Here is a 23,948-nt window from a genome sequence, read left to right as displayed (position 1 = left end):
GCTGGGACCATTGTTGTTTGTTGTCTATACCAATGATTTGGATGATAATGTGGTAAATTGGATCAGCAAGTTTACTGATGACACTAAGATTGGAGGCATTGTGGACAGTGAGGAAGGCTTTCAAAGCTTGCAGAGGGATCTGGACCAACTGGAAAAATGGGCCAGAAAATGGCAGATGGAATTTAATGCGGAAAAGTGTGAGGTGTTGCATTTTGGAAGGACAAACCAAGGTAGGGCACTGAGGAGTGCGGAGGAACAAAGGGATCTGGGAGTTCAGATACATAATTCCCTGAAAGTGGCGTCACAGGTAGACAGGGTTGTAAAGAAAGCTTTTGGCATACTGGCCTTCATAAATCAAAGTATTGAGTATAGGAGTTGGGATGTTATGGTGAGGTTGTATAAGACATTGGTGAGGCCAACTTTGGAGTATTGTGTGCAGTTCTGGTCACCTAACTACAGGAAGGATATCAGTAAGATTGAGAGAGTGCAGAGAAGATTTACTAGGATGTTGCCGGGTCTTAAGGAGTTGAGTTACAGGGAAAGATTAAACAGGTTAGGACTTTATATGGAAGAATGAGGGGAGATTTGATAGAAGTTTACAATTGTGAGGGGTATAGACAGAGTAAATGCGAGTAGGCTCTTTCCACTTAGATTAGGAGAAATAAACACGAGAGGACATGGCTTTAGGGTGAATGGGGAAAGGTTTAGGGGGAACATTAGGGGGAACTTCTTCATTCAGAGAGTGGTGAGAGTGTGGAACGAGCTACCACCTGACGTGGTAAATGCGGGCTCACTCTTAAGTTTTAAGAATAAATTAGATAGATACATGGATGGGAGAGGTCGGGAGGGTTATGGACTAGGTGCAGGTCAATGGGACTAGCGGAATAATAATTTGGCACAGACTAGAAGGGCCGAATGGCCTGTTTTCTGTGCTGTAGTGTTCTATGGTTCTATGGTTTTATGACTAGACAGGATAGATGCAGGAAGGATGTTCCCGATGGTGGATGAGTCCAGAACCAGGAGTCACAGTCTGAGGCTATGGGATAGACCATTTAGGACTGAGATGAGGAGAAATTTCTTCACCCAGAGAGTGGAGAGTCAGTGGAATTCATTACCATGGCAAGTAGTTGAGACCAAAACATTGTATGCTTTCAAGAAGGAGTTAGATATAGCTCTTGGGGCAAAAGGGATCAAAGAGTATGGGGAGAAAGCGGGAGCAGGCTATTGAGTTGGATGATCAGCCACAATCATAATGAATGGCCGAGCAGGCTCGAAGGGCCGAATGGCCTACTCCTGCTCCTAGTTTCTATGGCCCTTCAAACCTGCTACACCATTCAGTACGATCAGTATGGATCAGATTGTAACCTGCCGCTAATAACCTTTCACCTTCTTGTTAATCAACAATCTAGCTCTGCCTTAAAAATATTCAAAGATCCTGCTTCCACTCCCTTTTGAGGAAGAGAGTTCCAAAGACACTCGACCCGCTGAGAGAAACAGTTTCTCCTCATCACTGCCTTAAATGAGCAGCCCCTTAATTTTAAACCATGACCCCCTAGTTCTCGATTCTCCTGCAAGAGGAAACTTCCTCGCCACATCATACGTTGCTCCTAAATTGCTGTGCATGCTGGAATGGAGTACCCTTGAGTATACCTCCAGTCCGTCTGAAAAGCAATGCCAGTGTCATTGATTGTTTTGTGGATCAGTGCTGAGAGACCAACTGTATATCCCAAATACCAATTCAAGGACTCCACCATCTATCCTTTGCCTTTGAACCATTAGCTTTTCACCTTTGGCAGAATCCCTCCATTCTTGCTTTTATTCCTTTGTGTGTTGTGTATCTGTCTGCTTTAGGGAATCTCAAAAGAGTATTCCATATAATTTCACATTGCATACTGTATGTTGATAAGCTTTACCTTTCTATTCAACAAGGCTGGCTTTATAATAAACTAATAAGTTTGTTATTTATTGAAAGAAGCCTTATTAAAGTCCATTTTATCCTGGGTAATAGTAGTGAGGGTAAATAATTGGCCATTTTGGTGAGTGAATTGAACATTTAATCTAATGTTGGGACCTGTGGAGTAATGGGGCTAGATCAACTGCGCACTCCTCCCATCCCGGTCATAACAGACGCCTTCTTTGATCTCCAGGGCTTCTGCTGAGCCCTCGTTACTTCAAGTCTGTCAACTGCAGCCTTTTTTATGCATGCAGCCTTTTTCTTTGCTCCGCTCTCCTTGGGACTCTTCTTGATTAAAGCGCTCTGTTTCCTGGTCACATGGTTGGAGTTTTTGCACTGCTTCTCTTCTTTGCCTTTACTTGGCCTCCCGCTCCTGGTCCGCGCAGGTGTAGAAATGCCTGAGGCCTTTTGGGACTTGGAGTTCCCAACCTCCACTCATTGAGAAGGTAAGTTATATTTCGTGACACTAGTTAAATTGCTCTTGTGGCGAGCTGGAATGGGCTCGGCAAATGAATTCCTTCTGGGCTGTAACTATTATCTGATTATTTGATATAAACAGCTTTTCGTACACGTAGTTCTCTGAGCTGTTGTCACAAGTTGGCCTTAATTTGATCATTACATTGCATTTTTGTGCAATTACCCCATTTGTCAACTTCAATTAATTGTATTTTCAAAGGTGGGGGTGGAGCTTTATGTATCTTCGGGGAAAGAAAAGATAATTTCTTTGTGGAGCAGGGTGGGGGAGGAGGAAGTTAAAATTCTGTTGAAATTATAAGATACTGATGAGTTTATTGTTTCATTGCAAATTAAAGGGAAGGAATTAATGACCCAAGCTGTTAGTTGGCGGAGGAGATACATTAATGTAGCATTGAAATGATTCAGTTTCGAGGGCACTGTCTCAGCCTCATCTGACCTCTCTTGGTTGATAAATATAGCCTCCCTATAATGAGGAACATAAGAGAAGGCCGTTCAGCCCGTCAAACCTGCTCTGCCACTCAAGTAGGTCCATAAGACATAGGAGCAGAAATTAGGCCATTTGGCCCATCGAGTCTGCTCCACCATTCAATCATGGCTGATAAGTTTCTCAACCCCATTCACCTGCCTTCTCCCCGTAACCTTTGATCCCCTTACCAATCAAGAACCTATCTATCTTGGTCTTAAATACACTCAATGACCTGGCCTCCACAGCCTTCTGTGGCAATGAATTCCATAGATTCACCACTCTCTGGCTAAAGAAGTTTCTCCTCATCTCTGTTCTAAAAGGTCTTCCCTTTACTCTGAGGCTGTGCCCTCGGGTCCTTGTCTCTCCTACTAATGGAAACATCTTCCCCATGTCCACTCTATCCAGGCCTTTCAGTATTCTGTAAGTTTCAATCAGATCCCCCCTCATCCTTCTAAACTCCATTGAGTGTAGACCCAGAGTCCTCAAATGTTCCTCATATGTTAAGCCTTTCATTCCTGGGATCGTTCTCGTGAACCTCCTCTGGACCCTCTCCAGGGCCAGCACATCCTTCCTGAGATACGGGGCCCAAAATTGCTCACAATATTCCAAATGTGGTCTGACCAGAGCCTTATAAAGCCTCAGCAGCACATCCCTGCTTTTATATTCTAGTCCTCTCGAAACAAATGCCAACACTGCATTTGCCTTTCTAACTACTGACTCAACCTGCAAGTTAACCTTAAGAGAATCCTGGACTAGGATTCCCAAGTCCCTTTGCGCTCCAGATTTCTGAATTCTCTTCCCATTTAGAAAATAGTCTATGCCTCTATTCTTCCTACCAAAGTGCATGACCTCACACTTGCCCACGTTGTATTCCATCTGCCACTTCTTTGCCCATTCTCCTAACCTGTCCAAATCCTTCTGCAGCCTCCCCGCCTCCTCAATACTACCTGTCCCTCCACCTATCTTTGTATCATCTGCAAACTTAGCCAGGATGCCCTCAGTTCCTTCATCTAGATCATTAATGTATAAAGTGAAAAGTTGTGGTCCCAACACTGACCCCTGTGGAACTCCACTAGTCACCGGCCGCCATCCTGAGAAGGACCCCTTTATCCCCACTCTCTGCCTCCTGCCAGATAGCCAATCTTCTATCCATGCTAGTACCGTGTCTCTAACACCATGGGCTCTTATCTTACTGAGCAGCCTCCTGTGCGGCACCTTGTCAAAGGCCTTCTGGAAGTCCAAGTAGATAACATCCATTGGCTCTCCTTTGTCTAGCCTACTCGTTACCTCCTCAAAGGATTCTAACAGATTTGTCAGGCATGTCCTCCCCTTGATGAAACCATGCCGACTTTGCCCTATTTTATCATGCACTTCCAAGTATTCTGAAATCTCATCCTTAATAATGGACTCTAAAAACTTACCAATGACCGAGGTCAGGCTAATCGGCCTGTAATTTCCCGTCTTTTGCCTCACTCCCCTCTTAAACAGGGGGGTTACATTAGCGATTTTTCAGTCCTCTGGGATCCTCCCTGACTCCAGTGATTCTTGAAAGATCACCACTAACGCCTCCACTATCTCTTCAGCTATCTCCTTCAGAACTCTGGGGTGTAATCCATCTGGCTCAGGTGATTTATCCACCTTCAGACCTTTCAGTTTTCCTAGCACCTTCTCCTTGGTAATGGCCACCATACTCACCTCTGCCCCCCGATTCTCTTGAACTTTGGGGATGTTACTCGTGTCTTCCACCGTGAAGACTGACGCAAAGTACCTATTCAGTTCCTCCGCCATTTCTTTGTTCCCCACTACTATTTCTCCAGCGTCATTTTCCAGCGGCCCAATGTCCACTTTTGCCTCTCTGTTACCCTTTATATATCTAAAAAAAACTCTTGCAATCTTCTTTTATATTACTGGCTAGTTTACCCTCATATTTAATCTTCTCCCTCCTTATTTCTTTTTTAGTTGTCCTCTGTTGGTCTTTGTAGGCTTCCCAATCCCCTGGTTTCCCACTGCTCTTTGCCGCATTGTATGCTTTCTCTTTAGCTTTTATGCTGTCCCTGACTTCCCTTGTCAGCCATGGTTGCCTCATCCTCCCTTTAGAACGCTTCTTCTTCCTAGGGATGAATTTTTGCTGTGTCTCCCAAATTACTCCCAGAAACTCCTGCCATTGCAGTTCCACTGTCTTTCCTGCTAGGCTCATCTCCCAGTCAATTCTGGCCAGCTCCTCCCTCATGCCTCTGTAGTTGCCTTTATTCAACTGTAATACCATTGCATCTGATTCCAGCTTTTTCCTCTCAAATTGCAGGGTAAATTCTATCATATTATGGTCACTTCCTCCTAAGGATTCCTTCACCTTAAGCTCCTTTATCAAATTTGCCTCATTACACATCACTAAATCTAGAATTGCCTGTTCCCTAGTGGGCTCCACCACAAGCTGCTCCAAAAAGCCATCTTGTAGACATTCTACAAATTCCTTTTCTTGGGATCCACTACCAACCTGATTTTCCCAGTCTACCTGCATATTGAAATCCCCCATGATCACTGTAACCTTGCCTTTCTTACACGCCTTTTCTATCTCCTGGTGTATCTTGTGCCCCACATCCTGACTACTGTTCGGAGGCCTGTACACAACTCCCATTATGGTTTTTTTACCTTTGCAGTTCCTCAACTCTACCCACACAGATTCTACATCATCTGACCCTACGTCATTTCTTGCTATCGATTTAATTTAATTTCTTACTAACAAAGCAACCCCACCCCCTCTGCCAACCTGCCTATCTTTTCGATAGGATGTATATCCTTGGATATTTAGCTCCCAGTCCTGATCCCCTTGCAGCCATGTCTCCGTGATGCCCACCACATCATACCTGGCAATTTCAATCTGCGCCTGAAGCTCATTTACCTTATTTCGTATACTGCATGCATTCAAATACACCTTCAGTCCTGTATTTCCCGTCCCCTTTCTCACTGTCGTCCCTTTATCTGATGTGCTTGAAGTTAGATTCCTATCCCTTTCCAAACACTCTGTCTTATTTTGTGTTCTGGGGACTTTAGTAGCCCCTCCTGGGCTTTGCTTTCTTTTCAGTTTTTTCATAATTTTCCATGAAGTTGAATCCACCCCCCCACACGCTAACCTGCTGCTTTGTTTCCCATTAGTCATACTTCTTGGCGTTTTACCCTTCTCCCCCCCCCCCCCCACTTTCTAGTTTAAATTCCTGTTGACCACCCTATTTACCCTTTTCGCTGGAACATTGGTCCCAGATCGGTTCAGGTGGAGACCGTCCCAACGGTACAGATCCCTCCTGTTCCAATACTGATGCCAGTGCCCCACGAAATGGAACCCCTCTTTCCCGCACCACTCCTTTAGCCACGTGTTTACTTCCCTTATTCTCGCATCCCTATGCCAATTTGCACGTGTCTCGGTTAGTAATCCGGAGATTATAACCCTTGAGGACTGTTCTTTAATTTAGTTCCTAGTTCCTGATAATCCCCAAACAGGTCCTCTTTTCTAGTCTTACCTATGTTATTTGTCCCGACGTGGACCACAACAACTGGATCCTCCCCCTCCCTCTCCAATATCCTTTCAAGCCAGTCAGAGATATCCCTCACCCTGGCACCGGGCAGGCGACATACCATGCGGGACTCTCGATCCTGCTTACAAAGGATGCTATCAATTCCCCTAATTATAGAATCCCCTACAACTACCACTTGTCTTTTTGCTCCCCCCTCTTGAATGGCCTCCTGTGCCGTGGTCAGCTGGCTCATCTTCGCTACAGCCCTGTTCCTCATCCACACAGGGAGCAAATACCTCGTACTTGTTGGACAAGGTCAAGAGCTGAGGCTCCTCTGTTCCTGAACACAGGATCCCTCTACCTGCCTCACTTGCAGTCACACCCTGCTGACCCTGACCACTGACTGAACTTGAGGTACTTAATCTACCGGGTGTGACCGCCTCCTGAAACAAAGCATCCAGGTAACTCTCCCCCTCCCTGATGTGCCGCAGCATCCAGAGCTCGGACTCCAGCTCATCAATTCTGAGCCGGAACCAACACTTGCTGTTCGCAATGGTCACTGTGGCTCGCAATGGGATCTGCCAGCTCCCACATCATACAGCTACAGCACATCACCTGCCCAGCCATCTCGACTTATATAATTTATTAATTAGCTTTGCAGTGTTTTTTTTTTTCAAATTTGGTGCAGATTTCCTACCAACCAATCAGGTCACAGCTTTCCTGTGATGTCACTTTTTCAGTTTTAGCTTCAGTTACTCTGTGCCCCGACGTCACCGCTCCGGTGTTCCTCCCTCCGAGTCTGCTCCCTGGAGACAAGGGCGCGAATCCCCGAGATAAACTAGATTAATACCACTCCGGTGCTCCTTCCTCCGAGTCTGCTCCCAGGATTTACTCACCAATCAGCTGCTTTTTCTTTAAAATCCACTTTCAGAAGAGTGTCCCTCGCAGGTCTGGTGCACTCCTGAAGCACTGCCTCTTCCTCTCTTTTTTTTAGGTTTGAGGAGGAGGGAGGGATGGAAACACTACAGCAATGTAATGTTTGGGGCTATTCCGTTCTTTGACAGTGGTTCCTCCTCAATTCCCTCCTGAGTCGCGGTGTCTGCGGTGACTTCTCCCAGAACGCTTCAGTCACTTCTCACCAGCACCCTCTGTTGGATCATGGCTGATCATCTACCTCAATGCCACTTTGCTGCATGATTCCCATATCCCTTGATGCCATTAGTATCCAGAAACTTATTGATTTCTGTTTTGAATATGTTCAATGATTGAGCTTCCACAGCCCTCAGAGGCCAGCATTCACCACCCTCTGAGTGAAGAAATTCCTTCTCCTCTCAGTCTTAAATGGCCTACCCCTTGTTCTGAGACTATGTCCCCTGGTTCTAGACTCACCAGTTAGGGGAAACATCCTATTTGCATCTATCCTGTCATGCCCTGTAAGAATTTTTAAAGTTTCTTACAAAAGGGGTGTCTGGAGCTGCATGTAATTCTCCAACTGTCTTGATTACTGTTGGAACCTTTGCTGTCAACGTCATATATCAGTGGCTTAGAACTAAGGATGGACAAACTGTGAAAATTTATCAAAGACACCAAGTTTGAACCTGGGGAATGGAGTGGGGATGGAGATTATGTTGCACTGGGATTCTAGTTCGATTGTGAAGATGAACTGAGAAATTGAAATTCAACGTTGACATGTGCCAAGTGATTAAGAGGGACTGAGGCGCAGCAGGCAATATTGTGGAAGAGGAAATAAATCACCTTGGTAATGGATAGATTATGGGTTTATGTGCTCAGTTGAAGTTTGAACAGAGCACCAAATTTGCAAGGAGTTTGGTTCAGCCTGAAATAACAGCTAGGCAGGGAGTGGAGTTTATGACATGGTCCAAAGATGATAGCTTCGTGGTCTTGGTTTAGGCCTGGAAGAATTAGTTTCAAGCTTATGGTGGTTGATAAGAGTTAGAGGGGCAATGTTGGGCATCATGAGAATGATCACAGGTAATGTTGAAGGCTGTATATCAGGTAAAGAAGAGGAAAAGGCCGAGGGTAGATCCTTGGAATCTTCTGGAGGCCACTATGCAAGGGATGGATAAACTTGCTGGATATGGTTAGTTGGCTAGATAGGGGTGGCATCATACAATGGAGCTTGATGCTCGAGGAGACAATTGAGGCATATAGCATCGTTAAATGTTGAGTGCACACTGAAAGGTATAGTGTGTAGAATTGAATTCGCATCACATCCATGCGATATGGACTACGTGGTGCATTAGCTGATCTGGAGGATGAAGTACAATTCTGGTAACCATGTTGCAGGAAGTACTTCATGGTGTTGCCGAAGCTACAGCAAAGGGCTACCTGCCTAATAACTGTCATCAGGCATTTGAGCTACAAGGAGAGTTTCAGAAAGCTGAGTTTTTTTTAGACAAGAGGGAGAATCTTACTGGGTTGTTCAAAATCTGAAACCAGTTAACTCCTGCAAAATGCTTTGCCATAGTCCCCGATCTAATGTTTATATCCAGCATTTTCTGTTTTTATTTCATGTAAGTCAAAGATGTGAGAAATGGAAATATCACATTGGTGCAGAAAATGCGGCTGGTTGATTGGTTGACAGCTAAGGCGAAGTTTTATCCTTCACCCAACCCTGTGAAGTGTCTGACCAGGTAGTGCTACACGCACAGAAACTGGCTGCTGAGGGGAATTTTCCCTTCCCACAGCAGAATCTTTCATCACTTCCTAAACTGTAGAGCTATTAGAAACTCTGCAACATCTTGGTTAGGTTCAGGATAACCTTGTTTAAGCTGTTAATGAGATGGTACTGTGTCCCTAATTGTTTATTTTTATTTTTGCTCTTACTAAAGGAGTTGAGGTTGGCACAAGTGTTTTATCTCAAAATAGCTGCCAGTGAAAAATAAGCGTATGATGTCACCATAACCAAGCTGTGAAAGAGCTGTCAGACGACCATATATACACCATACATAATGAAAAGCCACTGGATATGATCTTTCTTGGCTTTTAATGATTACCATAGCTCAAGTTATCCACCCACTTCTTTGTGGGATCCAAGGTTCCACTCAACCCCAGCTACTTTTGTTTCGTAGATAATGACCCCATTATCATAACAGGCCTGCAGTTGTACATGTAGAATATTAAAATATGAAATCTTAAAGCACAGATGGGAGGTCCTTCAGCCCAACAAACCTGGGCTGAATCATTTAAAGAGTCGCATTCTGCAGCTTTTTCCCACATGTTCTGAAGAAGAGTCATACGGTCATGAAACAATAACTCTGTTTCTGTCTCCACAGATGCTGTCAGACATGCTGAGTTTTTCCAGAATTTTCTGTTTTTATTTCAGATTTCCAGCATCCGTATTTACCCTCCATCGTGTTGTTTGTTACCACCACCATGCTTTGGGATAGATTTCAAATAGATCTAATAATTCAAAACTGGGCATCCATGAGACAGTCTGGGGCAGTAGCAGTATTGTATTCAACCACAATATATAACCTCATGGTCTGGCACGTTCCTCACTCTACCATTACCATTGATCCCCTGATTTAACCTTGGTTCAATGAAGAGTGCAGGGTGTATGCCAGGAGCAGCACTAGGCATACCTAAAAATGAGTTATCAATCTGGTGAAGCTACAGCACAAGACTACTTGCATGCCAAACAGTGCAAGCAGCATGCAATAGACAGAGCTAAGCGATCCCACAACCGATGGATCCATCTCGGCCTTTTCCTGAGGTCCCCAGCATCATAGATGCCAGACTTCAGTCAATCTGATTTACTCCATGTAATATCAGGAAATGGCCGAAGGCACTGTTTACTGCAAAGGCTATGGGTCCTGTCACCCGTACTCTGCTTCAGCTGTTCCAGTACTGCTGCAGCACATCGATTCGATGATGTGGAAAATTGCCCAGATATGTCACGAGTGATGCTGAGCCACTCATCTCCTGACCTCATTCCAGCCTTGGTTCAAACATGGATAGAAGAGCTCAACTCCCGAGATGAGGTGAGGTGAGAGTGACTGCCCTTGACATCAAGGCTGCACTTGACTGAGTGCGGCATCAAGGAGCCCTAGCAAAACCGGAGTCAATGGGAATCAAGGAGAAAACTCTCCACTGATTGGAGTCATACCTAGCACAAAGGAAGATGGTTGTGTTGTTGGAGGTCAGTCATCTCAGCTCCAGGACATTACTGCAGGAGTTTCTCAGGGTAGTGTCCTCAGCCCAACCACCTTCAGCTGCTTCATCATTGACCTTCCATCATAAGGTCGGATGTGGAGATGTTCGCAGATGATTGCACAACGTTCAGCACCATTCACAACTCAGATACTGAAGCAGTCCATGCCCAAATGCAGCAAGACCTGGACAATATCCAGGCTTGGGCTGACAAGTAGCATGTAACATTCGTGCCACACAAACGTGACAGGCAATGACCATCTCCAACGAGAGAGAATCTAACCATCGCCCCCTTGACGTTCAATGGCATTACAATCACTGAATCCCCCACTATCAACACCCTTGATGAGAAACTGAACTGGACTAGCCATATAAATACTGTGGCTACAAGAGCAGGTCAGAGGCTAGGAATCCTGTGATGAGTAACTCAGAGCCTGTCCACCATCTACAAGGCACAAGCCAGGAGTGTGATGGAATACTCCCCATTTGCTTGGATGAGTGCAGCTCCCACATCATTCAAGAAGCTTGACACCGTCCAGGACAAAGCACCCCGCTTGATTGGCACCACATCCACAAACATTTATTCCCTCCACCACCACCAATGCACAGTAGCAGCAGTGTGTACCATCTACAAGATGCACTACAGGAATTCACCAAGGCTCCTTCAACAGCACCTTCCAAACCCACGATCACTACCATTGAGAAGGACAAGGGCAACAGGCAGATGGGAACACCACCACCTGGAAGTTCCCCTCCAAGTCACTCACCATCCTGACTTGGAAATATATCGCCATTCCTTCACTGTCGCTGGGTCAAAATCCTGGAACTCCCTTCCTAACAGCACTGTGGGTGTACCTAGACCACATGGACTGCAGCAGTTGAAGAAGGCAGCTCACCACCACCACCTCAAGGGCAACTAGGGATAGGCATTAAATGCTGCCCCAGCCAGTGAAGCCCACACACTGTGAATGAAGAAAAAAAATGTCCTGTTCACAAAAAGCAATCTGGCCAATACTGCCACAGAGCTCTAGTCTCAAAAAGCAGCAAAGTGACTGAAGGAGTCCTCGACAATGCTTTCAGCTACTTGCCACTAACCTGCTTGTCAAAGCTCAGTTTGGGTTCTGCCACGGCCACTCAGTTCCAGACATCATTACAGCCTTGGCCCAAACATTGGCTTAAATGCTCATCACGCGAGATGAGAGCGACTACCCTTGACAGCATTTGGCAGTGTGGGGTCAAGGAGCCCTGGAAAAACCGGCGTCGATGGAAATAAGAGGGAAAACTTTCCGCTTATTGGAGTCATACCTAGCACAAAGGAAGATAGTTATGGTTGGTGATCAGTCATCTCAGTCCTGGGACAGCACTGTACGAGTTCCTCAGAATACTGTCCCAGGCCCAACTATCTTCAGCAGATTCACCAATGACCTTCGCTTCATTATAAAGTCTGAAGTGGAGATGTTCGCTGATGATTGCATAATGTTCAGCATCATTCGTGACTCCTCAGATACTGAAGCAGTCCTTGCCCATATGCAGGAAGGTGTGGACAACATTCAGGCTAAGGTTGCAAGGTGGCAAGTAACATAGGTGCCAGACAATGACCATACCCAACAAGAGAGAATCTAACCATCACACCTTGATATTCAATGGCATTACCATCACTGAATCCCCCACTGTCAGCAACCTGGGGGTTACCATTGACGAGAAACTAAACTGGACTAGCCATATAAATACTGTGGCTACAAGAGCAGGTCAGAGGCTAGGAATTCTGTGGTGAGTAACTTACGTCCTCACTTCCAAAAGCCTGTCCACCATCTACAAGGCTTAAGTCAGGAGCGCGATGCAAAACCCTCCACTTGCCTGGATGAGTGCAGCTCGAACAACAATCAAGAAGCTTAACACCATCCAGGACAAACCTGAATTGTCACCCCATCCACCACCTTAAATGTTTACTCCCTTTAACACTGACACACAGTGGCAGCAGCATGTAACATCTACAAATGCATTGCAGCAACTCACAAAGACTTCTTCAACCGCACCTTCCAAATCTACGACCTTTACCATCTCGAAGGACAAGGGCAGCAGAGGCATGGGATCACCGCCATCTGGAAGTTCCCCTCCAAGCCACTCACTACCCTGACTTGGAAATATATCGCCTTTCCTTCACTGTCGCGGCGCAAAACCTGAAACTCCCTTCTGAACAGCACTGTGGGTGTACCTACACCATGTGGACTGCAGCGGTTCAAGAAGGCGGGCCATGACCACTTTCTTGAGGGCAATTAGGGATGGCCAATAAATACTGACCTAGCCAGCACTGCCCACACCCCTGCAAAGAAAGAATAAATTTTTAAAATGAACCAAGGCCCCAGCTGCCTACTGGTTAGATATTAAAGGTCCCATGGCACTATTTTGAGGAAGAACAGGGGCATTATCCCCGGTGTCCTGGCCAATATTTATTCTTTAATCATCACAAAAACAGATTATCTGGTCATTTACATATTGCTGTCTGTCAAAGTTTGCTTGCACATATTGGCTGCCACGTTTTGTACACTACAGCAGTGACTACACTTTCAGAAGTATTTAGTTGATTGTCAGGAAGTGTCCTTACAATCCACTTCCGGCTGGTTGCCACCTGCCATTCACCCGTCAGCTGACAAATCAGTACTCCTCCAGGTTGAACACCACTTGGAGTGGCAAGGTCACGGAATGTACTCTGGGTGGGGGATTTCAATGCCCATCACCAAGAGTGGCTCGGTAGCACCACAGTTGGCCGAGTCCGAAAGGACATAGCTATTAGACTGGGACTTTGGCATGACAAATGGTGAGGGAACCAACAAGAGGGAAAAATCTACGTGACCTCGCCCTCATCACTCTGCCTATCGCAGATGCATCTGTTCATGGCGGTATGGGTAGGAGTGACCACCACCCGGTCCTTGTGGAGACGGCATCCCATCTTTGTATTGAGTATACCCTCCATCGTGTTGTGTGGCACTACCACCTTGCTAATAGGGATAAATTTTGTACAGACCTCGCAACTCAAAACTGGGTATCCATGAGGAGCTGTGGGCCATTAGCAGCAGCAGAATTGTATACAGCCACAATCTGTAACCTCATGGCATGGCATATCCTCCACTCTACCATTACCATCAAGCTGAAGGATCAACCCTGGTTCTATGAAGAGTACAAGAGGGCATGCCAGGAACAGCACTGGCTTTAATTGCCAGGCATACCTAAAAATGAGGTGTCAACCTGGTGAAGCTACAACGCAAGACGACTTGCATGTCAAACAACGGAAGCAGCAAACAATAGACCGAGTTAAGCAATCCTATAGCCAACAGATCAGATCTAAGTTCTACAGTCCTTCCACATCTGGTTGTGAATGGTGATGAACCAGGACCAAAAAGCACCTGACATCATTATAGCCTTGGTCCAAACATGGACAAAAAAGGTGAACTCCAGAGATGAGATGAGAGTGTCTGCCCTTGCCATCCAGATAGCATTTGACTGAGTGTGACATCAAGGAGTCCTGGCAAAACTGAAGTTAATGGGAATTGGGGTTAAGTTCTGCACTGGTTGGAGTCATTCCTAGCACAAAGGAAGATGTTTGTTGGAGATCAATCATCTCAGTCCTGGGACATGCAGGAGTCCCTCAGGGTAGTAACCATCTTCAGCTGTTTCTTCAATGACCTTCCATCTATCATAAGGTCAGAAGTGAGATGTTCTCTGATTGGACAACATTCAGCACCATTCGAGACTCCACGGATACGAAAGCAGCCCGGATAACCGGCAAGACCTGGCAATATTCTGTATTGGGCTGATCAGTGAAGAGTAACATTCCCACTACACATGTGCCAGGCAATGACCATCTCCAACAAGAGGTAATCTAACCATCTCCCTTTGATATTCAATGGCATTGCCATTGCTAAATCCCCCACTATCAACATCCTGGATGGTTACCGTTGACCAGAAACTGAATTGAACTGGCCACATTGTTAGGACTGCAGTCGATGTTATTCGCCGAGCAAGCCAAATCCTTGAGGGAAACTTGTCTTACTGATCATAACTTTTTTTTGTTTTGTATTTTGAAAATGAGGGGAAAACTACTGATCCCAGAAACATAGAATCCCAGTAACACTTTTAGGATTTTAAAATTAAAAGATTTATTAACGAGAAGGAAAAAAACTTAAACACACAGGATTAAAGTTACACAGTTGAAACAGTCTTGCAAAACATTCCCCCAAAAAAACCCATTTGGCCAGAACACACAAGTAAGTAACTTGGCAACAGCTCCCTTTTAGATTTTTAACCATAAAAATCCACTAATATTATCCAAGGCCAAAACTGCTGCTACATTAATAAAGTATACCACACGACTTCTCACTGTCTTCCACTCTGCTGTGGAAATCCAAAGGAAGTTCAGAAACAGATTGCTTTCTAAAAACAAAGACCTTTCCGGCTTGAACTTTTCTCAGCACAGAGCTGTTCTCAGGACATCTCCCCCTCACAGCCACCTCAACTCAACTACACATCTTTTCTTAAATACCTTTTTTCCCCTTTCATCCTAGACTCCACTGTCCTAAGCACCTCTTTGAACTCAAGTTTTGCAAAATATAAAAATCTTTCACCTCTTCCTATTGCCTCCACTTCTGGGTCAAATAAAATTTAATAACCTTCCCTTGTTTACTTATGAAACATTTTGTAAGTTGTATAAGTCCCTTATCATCTCTATTAGCCTTTAAAATTTAACAGGTGAAAAGTCAAGTCCTTACCTATCGCCTAATGCAAATGTTAAAATCCAACCTATTTACTTGTAATTCCAACTTCACCATAGCCTCTCATTACAAATGCATTCGTCTAGAAACCTTTACCTTTCAACTCTCAGTTCCCTTGGACAAGCTGTCTCTATGAACCTTCCCCCAGTTCAATTAATGATGGACGCACAAATACACAGCCTTCTTTACAAAATACTACCATATTTTCAAAAATATGAAAATAACAACACCCCTCTTCACAATATAAATACTGTGGTTAGAAGAGCAGATCAGACGCTGGAAATTCTGTGGTGAGTAGCTCACCTCCTGACTCTCCAAAACCTGACCACCATCTACGAGGCACAAGTCAGGAGTGTGATGGAATACTCTCCACTTGCCTGGATGAGTACAGCTCCAACAACAAAGAAGCTCAACACCACCCAGGATAAAGCAGCCCGCTTGATTGGCACCCCATCCACCACCTTCGGCATCCACTCCCTTCACCTCTGACACATAGTGGCAGCAGCGTGTGCCATCTACAAGATGCACTACAGCAACTCACCTAGGCTCCTTTGACAGCACCTTCCAAACCCACGATCTCTACTGCTTAGCAGGGCAAGGGTAGCTGATGCATTGGAACACCACCACCTGCACCACACACACTACCCCTTCAAGCCACTCACCATCCTGATTTGGAACTATATCACTGTTCCTTCACTGTCACTGGGTCAAAATCCTGGAACTCTTCCTAACGGCATTGTGGGTGTACCTACTCTGCATGGACTGCAGCCGTTCAGGAAGGTAGTTCACCACCACCACCTTCTCAAGGATAATTAGGGATGGGCAATAAATACTGACCTAGCTAGCAATCCACCACACCCCTTGAACAAATAAAAAACTAAGCAATTTGATTTGGGAAAAGTGCTATAGAAACAAAAGTTTCTTTCTTTTTCTTTTTCTTGTTCTAAGGAGAACGACTACAGATTCTTTAGTTTCTCCACACAACTGATCTGCCTACAGTCACTCTATGGTCAGTTTTTTATTAAGTCATCGTGTAGTATTTTTGAAAGGTATTTTGCTAAGAACTATGACTTTGAGTGACAACTGGTTTGACTTACATCTTACCTTATCCTTATCATGGAGTGGTTGACCTCCAGCATAGCAAGTAATCAGTGTAGGGAAGTTGGGGGAGGGAAAATAAGTTTTGGAGCCCATCTTCAGCTAACTAACTCATGGTGATAGTACTGGACTTGGAGTCAGCCGTCCATCCTACAGTTATTCAGGGAGGGGGCAAGTTACCTGGGCACTTCGTACCATGGGGCGGTCACCCCTTAGGATAGGGCCTTCTGATTTTGTCAGTTGTCAGGGACAGGAGGGTGTGACTGCGAGTGAGGCAGTTAAGGGGACCCAGAGGGCAAGAGTGCAGAGCCTCAACCTTTGCAATTGTCTGACATGTTTAAGGTTCTTTCAGCTTGTTTGGATAAGAGTGGGGCTGCAGTGTGGATGAACTGACTGGCCATGGCACTGTGACACAGGAAGCCATTCAATTGGGGGGAGCAAAATGGAATGTAGTGGGAGTAGGGGACAGTATAGTGCAGGGGATTGACAGCATTCTCTACAGCAAAGAGCGAGAGTCCAGAAGGCTGTGTTGCCTGCCTGGTGCCAGGCCTCAGGACACCTGTTCAGGGCTGGAAACAGAGTGAGGGGGAGATGAGACAGTCATTGTGGCCCATGTATGTACCAACGACATAGGCAGGGCAAGGAAAGAGGTTCTGCATAGTCAGTATGAGGCGCAATGCAACAAATTAAGAAGCAGGATCTCAAAGGCATTAACTTGTGGATTCTTATCTAAGCCATGTGCAAATTGGCATAGGGCAAATAAGATCAGAGAAATTAACGCGTGGCTCAGAAACTGGTATGGGAGAAGTGGGTTCCAGTTCATGGGGAACTGGCACTACTAGTGGGGAAAGTGGGGGCTGTATTGATGGGATGGTTTACACTTCAACTTTGCTGGGACAAATGTTCTACTGAGCCTCATAACTAGGGAAGTGTGGAGAATGTAAAACTAAATAGTAGGTGCAAGGGATCAAATTTGGGAAGATGTGGCAAATCAAAGAGAGACAAAGCAAGAGAGAAAGGTAATAATATGGGAAATGATAAACAGGCTGTGACAGGAAGGGATAGAGAGTAAAAATCTAAGAGTAAATCAGCAGATAAGGCTAGAGGTTGCAAAATAATAAAAGGACAAAACTAAACGCTCTGTATCTGAATGCACGTAGCACATGAAACAAAACAGATGAACTGATAGTGCAAATAGAAATAAAAATTATGATCTGATAGCCATTACAGAGACATGGCTGCAGGATGACATGGATTTGGGACCTGCATATTGAAGGGTATGTGACATTTAGGAAGGACTGGAAGTTAGGAAAAGGTGGAGGGGTGGTTCTGTTGATTAATGATGGTGTTAGCACAATAGAAAAAGATGGCTAAGTTCTGGAAGGCAGGATGTGGAAGCAGTTTAGGTAGAGTATAAAGGAAGAAATAATGGGAGCTTGTCAAAAAGGTAGGTCAATAATCATGGGGGATTTTAATCTACAGAAAGATTGGGAAAATCAGATGGGCAGCGGTAGGGTAGATGAGGAACTCATAGAATGTTTTCAGGATAGTTTCTTCGAACCACATATTCTGAAGCCAACCAGAGAGCATGCTATACTAGGCCTGTTATTGTGCAACGAGATAGGATTCATTAGTGACCTCCGTGAAGGCGCCCCTCAGTAGCAGCGATCATAATATGATTGAATTTTACATTCGCTTTGAGGGAGTGAAGGGCGGGTCCAAGATGAGTATTTTAAACTTAAATAAGGGCATGAAAGCAGAGCTAGCTATAGTGAACTGACAAATGAAGTTAAGGGATAGGTGAATAGAGATGCAGTGGCAGACATTTAAAGGGATATTTCAGAATTCCAACAAGAAAGAGAAATTCCAAGGGGAGGACCCACCATTTGTGATTCACTAAATAAGTTAAAGATAGAATCAAGCTTAATAGAAAAAGCATATAATTGCGCAAAGATGAGTGGCAGGTCAGAAGATTGGACAGAATGTAAAATATAGTACAGAATGACTAAAAGATGAATAAGGAGGGAAAATCAGAGTACGAGAGGAAACTGGCTCACAATATAAAACAGATAGTAAGAGCTTCTAAAAAAGAAAAGAGTTAAAGTCAGTGTTGGTCTATAGAAAGTGAGTTTGGGGAATTAATAATGGAAAATAAGGAGATGGCATATGATTTGAACAGGTAATCAGATAACTCCAATTCAGATACATTTTTTTCTCCTTCTACCTCAACCCTTTTGCACTATTTTTGCTGCCTGAGGAATTTGCAGCTAGCCAGTGCTGCCGGGCTTGTCCAGTGATGCCATACTACAATATTCAGACTCAATCATAAAATGAACCAACTTGTGTTTAATAGTTAACATTTTTCTGGTCATTTGCAGGTAGAAGAGGAATTATGGGAGGAGGAATTCTTGGAGCGTTGTTTTCAGGAGATGCTGGATGAGGAGGACCAAGAATGGTTCATTCCAGAGCGGGATTTGCCAGGCATCAACCAGATGCAACAACAAATGAATGGACTGTCCATAAATGACAGCAGCAAGACAGAGGAACTCGTGGTAAGAAGCAGAGAATGGTGATGTAACCCTCTCGCTCAAAGGGTCAGTGCACACCATATCCATATAAAAATATTTGCTTTATGATCAGTGCACTGTATGTCCTGGCACCTTCCTTTCCTTTCTATATGATTGTTAAACAGGTTTGTGGGTCCAACTTTTCACAAAGTAATTTGGTGTATTTTCACCTTTATTCTCACTCGTGCTAGATAATTCTGAGGACAAATATTTGCTTAGATTTTTATTTTTGTGATAACTGGGCAGCCATGAAATTGCACAAAGTAAGTCCACAGCAAAAATAAAATTACAGTAGATGCATCAGATGTTAAAGTTTAGTTTTAAAAGTTCCATACATGCTTGATTTTTTTTTGTTTAAGGGTTTGGTTTTGGACTGGGGAATAGGAGTTGATCATACGGCTCAAGACCTGTAAACCCTGAACTGTAATCTCACTGCAAGTTTCCAGTCTCATCAATATGCAAGACAAATTTCAAGTGCTTCCCTAATCTCAGTTGCTGCAGTTCACTGCTTTATACCTGACTGCAAATTGCCTGCTCCATCTCGTTGGGATGGTGTAATGTAAGCCTGTCGCCTGGATAAATAAATAAGGGAGAAAATATCATTATTAAAAGGGGAAAGGTGGTGAATTTCTTAACAACCATGTTTCACAATACAAAGTGTGCAACTTTCTCAGTGGCAGAGTCAAGTATCTGGAGCATTCATACTGCAGTTCAGTGAGTAGTTGTAGTTGTAGTTCCAAAAAATGCAATATGTTTTCAGTTGCACTGTTGTGAGGAGATGCAGTGTGAAGGTTGGGTGCTTTCTCGCACAGTAAAAGGGGGGAGAGGAATTTGTAAACAGATCACCAACAGTCGCTATCGCCTACAACCGAGCAAATTGTTACACAGCAACCAGCGTTCTTTATCTAGTCTGTATAATCACAGAAGAAAGGCACGTAATGCAAGAAGACAGAAACCAAAGTGGGGGCATGGGTTTTAGCTTTGAAAACTCAAGTACAACAATTTCAGCTGAACAATGTGATTAATGTGAAGATTGCCCTGTGAGGCACTATGGTGATCAATTTATGTGAGAATTAGAAAGAGGATGGAGGGAGTGAGCAATTGAGCGATATTAGTATTTGGGACCAGCCAACTTAACTGCATTGTTTTTACTGGTCCAGTATTTTTCTATGTTTCTAAATAATCTGTACATAGTTTTCTGTCAATTTTCCTCCTTGACTCTCTACCCCAGTATGTTTAGATGATCTAACCGAGGTGCTTAAAATGATGATACATAGATACAGAGAAGCTGTTTACATTGGTGAGGGAAATCCAGAACCAGTGACACAATTTTAAAATTAGAGTTAGGCCATTAAGGAACAAAATCAGAAGCGCACACAATCGTGAAAATTTGGAACTTGTTTCCCTAGAAGACTGGTAACTGGAATAATTAATATTTTCAGGAGTGGCATCGATGGATTCCTGTTAGGCAAGGGTCTTAAGGGACAAGCAGCAAAGGTGTTTAAATGGAGTTGAGGTACATATCAGGCATGATCTGATTGAATGTCGGTGGAAAAGGCTCAAGGGACTGAATGGCATGCTCCTGTTCTTGTGTTTCCATCGGTGCCACATATTCTATCATCTTGCATGATCAGCTGTTCTTAAAGTGATTTCCCTGCCTCCCCTCCGCCCTATTTCTCAGCAAGCTGTTCAAACCTCTGGTATCACAGCTATGCCAGATTATGCCGTCACTTAACATGAACACACTAGCTTCCCAGCAGAGTACCACTAAATAGCAGTTAGCTCCATCGAAAGTAATGCCAGAAGTTGCTCAGTTGATGTTTTTCCTCTTCGTAGTTCAGGCTGTTATTGCCAGATGTTTGTGCTGTTTACTTAAAAAAAATAATCTTTTGTGACTGTATAACTCAACCATTGTCTTTTATTTTTCCTTCTTTCCCTCTAGAGTAAAAGTACTCTGAATCCTGACGCCAAGGAATTTGTTCCTGGAGTGAAGTATTGAAATTCTGAGATTCTGCAGGCAGCCCTCTGCTGGAGGAAGCAACAAAAAAAAAATACAATCTCTGAACACTGTGAAGCAAGTCACTTTTTAGGAGGGCCTATTTGTTATAGATGCTATTGGATTACCTACCCTCTACCCCTTCCCAACCGAAGACCTGTTTTAGATTTACTGTTTTGTTTTTTGGCTTGGTTCGGCTTTATTGCAAAAACAGCTTGGCCCTTTCACACTTTCTGGTACGTGCAAGGCCAAGTCGGCATGCTCTTACTGGTGTACGGTATTCCGTCTGCCGCGTATCACAGTGGGTCTGTTACTCAAAATGACTGGTTTAATGGCTTGGTGAGTGGGGAAGGAGGTGAATTGAATGCAATGCCAGAAGTTGCTCAGTTTAGGGTACTTCGTATCTTCTGGAAGATGAATTTAAAGTGACAGTATCCTTTTTTTAAAAATATAATTAAAAATTGGCTTAAGCGAAATAACAAAAGCACTTTGCCAAAAGAAATTGATTCTAAAAGAATTGAAAAATTACCAACTGCTGGAAACACACACACGCACACACCCTTTGGTTATTTTACTGCCTGATCATAAACTTTCCCCTCTTCCCTTATCTGAGAGCCTTACAAAAGGCAGAGATGTAGAACAGCTATACAGCATACAGTATTACCACTGCCATTACATGTAGTCAATTTTATGGTCTAACCGAATTTCTTTCTAAAATAACATTGAAACTAGCAGTAAAGGGAACTTGCTATAGAAGCTAAATATGTTACAATGCACATTGTAAGATTTATAAATGCAGTATATGTAACTTTTTGGGTTTTTTTTTCCAAAATGCAGCCCAAATGGGCGAAAAGAAAAGCAAAAGGGATGCTGTTTGTTAGAATGAGTTTGTGTGGGGAAATCCTTTACTGACTGAAAATTGGGTTGCGCTTTTCACGGCGGGAGAGGAGGGTGGGCCATGACAAAAAAAATTTCCCAAACTACAGAGTCCACAAGTGCTCGGCAAAGAGCTTTTCGTGCAGCAAATACCTGACATGGGAATCCAGCTCTCTCAAGTTCTCAGAAACATCATTGCTTGTGTCTGCCTTAATGGTGAAAATGGCATCGCTGTTGCAGCCTCTCTCGCACTTTCTATCTCCCTGGGAAGATGATGCTCCTTTCAAGGCTCAGATTTGTTTTTTCTTTTCTGATCTCAAGGACAAGTGAGTGCAAAAAAAAAAAACAGTACTGGAAAGTAGATTTTATTATAAGAAAACAATAAGGTACTTGGCTACTCTTCTAAAGCTTTGGTCAGTGGAAAGTCAGGAAGGTCAAAGGTTGAATGTGGTTTTTAAAAAGATCATGAGTAAATTCTTTGGGTGATGGGGATGTGTAGGTTCAGGACCTGATGGTATAAAAGTGGTTTGGCAGATGCCCTTATTTAAGTAGGGTTAACACTTTTGTTTTGCACATTGTGTTTCAGTGGGAGGGAATTGAATTGGGTCTTAAGTTGTGAATCTCACCTTATTCTTTAATTTTACTTAAAGGTCTCATGATTCATCACAAGGCACAGAAATAAGTGTGGGGGAGGGAATTAATTTCCAATTTGATGGAAAAAAATAAAAAATCTGATGCCTAATTTCTTTTGTGAAAGTTTTAGTTAATCTAATACAAAATCTATTGTGTGGAGGGGTGGGGGAGCAACCTTAGTCTTCACTCTGCAGTGCTTTGGTCATTGATATCTGCATTTTAGTGCTGGGAAAATGCTATCCAGTGGGTGTAAATGGTTTCTGAAGTATTGACATTTTTCTATGAATTTGACAGTTTTGGGCTCGTTAGACTTCCACTTCTCCAAACCACCTGCCCTTAAAACCGTGCAAGTCCTGAACAAGTGGGGATTTTCAACCCCACGCTACTCATTTTCAGATATTGAAGTTGCTGTATTTCTTCCTGAACCTTGTGTCAGCTTATATTAACAAAAATCTGTTTTATTGCTAATAATTTAAACCTAGTTTACCCCATTGAAAAAGTTTCAAAATATTTTTGTTGTACCAATTTCCTGTTTCACTCAACTGATCCCACAGACGTTGTCGATTAGCTCTTTTTTGTGGCTATATAGTGATGAGAAACAGTTCAAATCTCTAGAACGAGATCACTACTGAGATGCTTTGGCAACTTCCATGATAATTGATTGCATAGTAACAGTTCTTTACTTTCTCGTCTCTCTGACCCACTGCTGTGGTTCTAAATTTACAAAGATAGTGGAAATTCCATTATAGTTGCATCAATAAATGAGGAACTCATTTTACATGCTGTTATGCAGTACACCTGATTGTGGCCTGAAGCATCAGTTTATAGCTCCCTCACTGCCCGAGTACACTTCATACTGTCATTAAAGAATCTTACATATAAGCTTCTGCATAATGTATCCTGTCATGTAATACTTCATTAGAAACTAACTCTCCTTTATACATTTTATAAACTAGATGGATGATATTGTATCATTCTGACAATCAGCTCTTGGCCTTTTCAGCTGAAAGGATTTTAAGATATTGGGTCTGTTTCAAGGTGACACTTTTTTTTTCCCCTGGTGTCCCATCACACATGCAGTTTTGGCTGGCTTTGCTCAAGGTGGATTGACATTTGGAAGAAAGAAATATTCCATTTTTGCCATCCTGTGTCGGCACTAAGCACCTCTGGACTGGTTCTAATGTGGGCCAAATGGTTCCCCTCTGCACTTTGCTTCATTAGAACAACACTTGCACATGCTTTCCACCAAGCTGACATTCCCCTTCTGCAAACTCCTTGTGGCTTCTCTGAGTGAAGTGCCAGTTGCTGCTGAACTGTGGTCACTTTTGTACTGCATAAATGCCCAGCAGATAATTCCTTTTGTCTGGATCTGGAACTTCAATCCCATCAATCTGGAGAATTGAAAGCTACATTCTGGGGGTGAATAATGA

At 43.7% G+C, this 23,948-nt stretch overlaps 1 protein-coding gene across 5 annotated transcripts in view; it reads left to right on the top strand.

Moving 5' to 3' along the window:
* Nucleotides 1–21,817, top strand: part of LOC144688371 (polyadenylate-binding protein-interacting protein 2-like) — an 89,568-nt gene extending 67,751 nt beyond the window's left edge. For all 5 annotated transcript variants that reach the window (XM_078554870.1, XM_078554843.1, XM_078554861.1 and 2 more), the window contains 2 exons: nucleotides 18,825–18,998; nucleotides 20,956–21,817. In XM_078554870.1, the coding sequence (XP_078410996.1) occupies nucleotides 18,825–18,998; nucleotides 20,956–21,012 (231 nt within the window). In that variant the 3' untranslated portion in view covers nucleotides 21,013–21,817. The remainder of the gene's footprint in view (nucleotides 1–18,824; nucleotides 18,999–20,955) is intronic.
* Nucleotides 21,818–23,948: the final 2,131 nt, after the last annotated feature.

Source organism: Cetorhinus maximus, chromosome 1 (assembly GCF_964194155.1).
Source record: "Cetorhinus maximus chromosome 1, sCetMax3.hap1.1, whole genome shotgun sequence".
NCBI classification, from domain to species: Eukaryota; Metazoa; Chordata; class Chondrichthyes; order Lamniformes; family Cetorhinidae; genus Cetorhinus; species Cetorhinus maximus.
The sequence above is the reverse complement of the archived record's forward strand: the minus strand, read 5'-3'. Positions and strand labels throughout refer to the sequence as shown.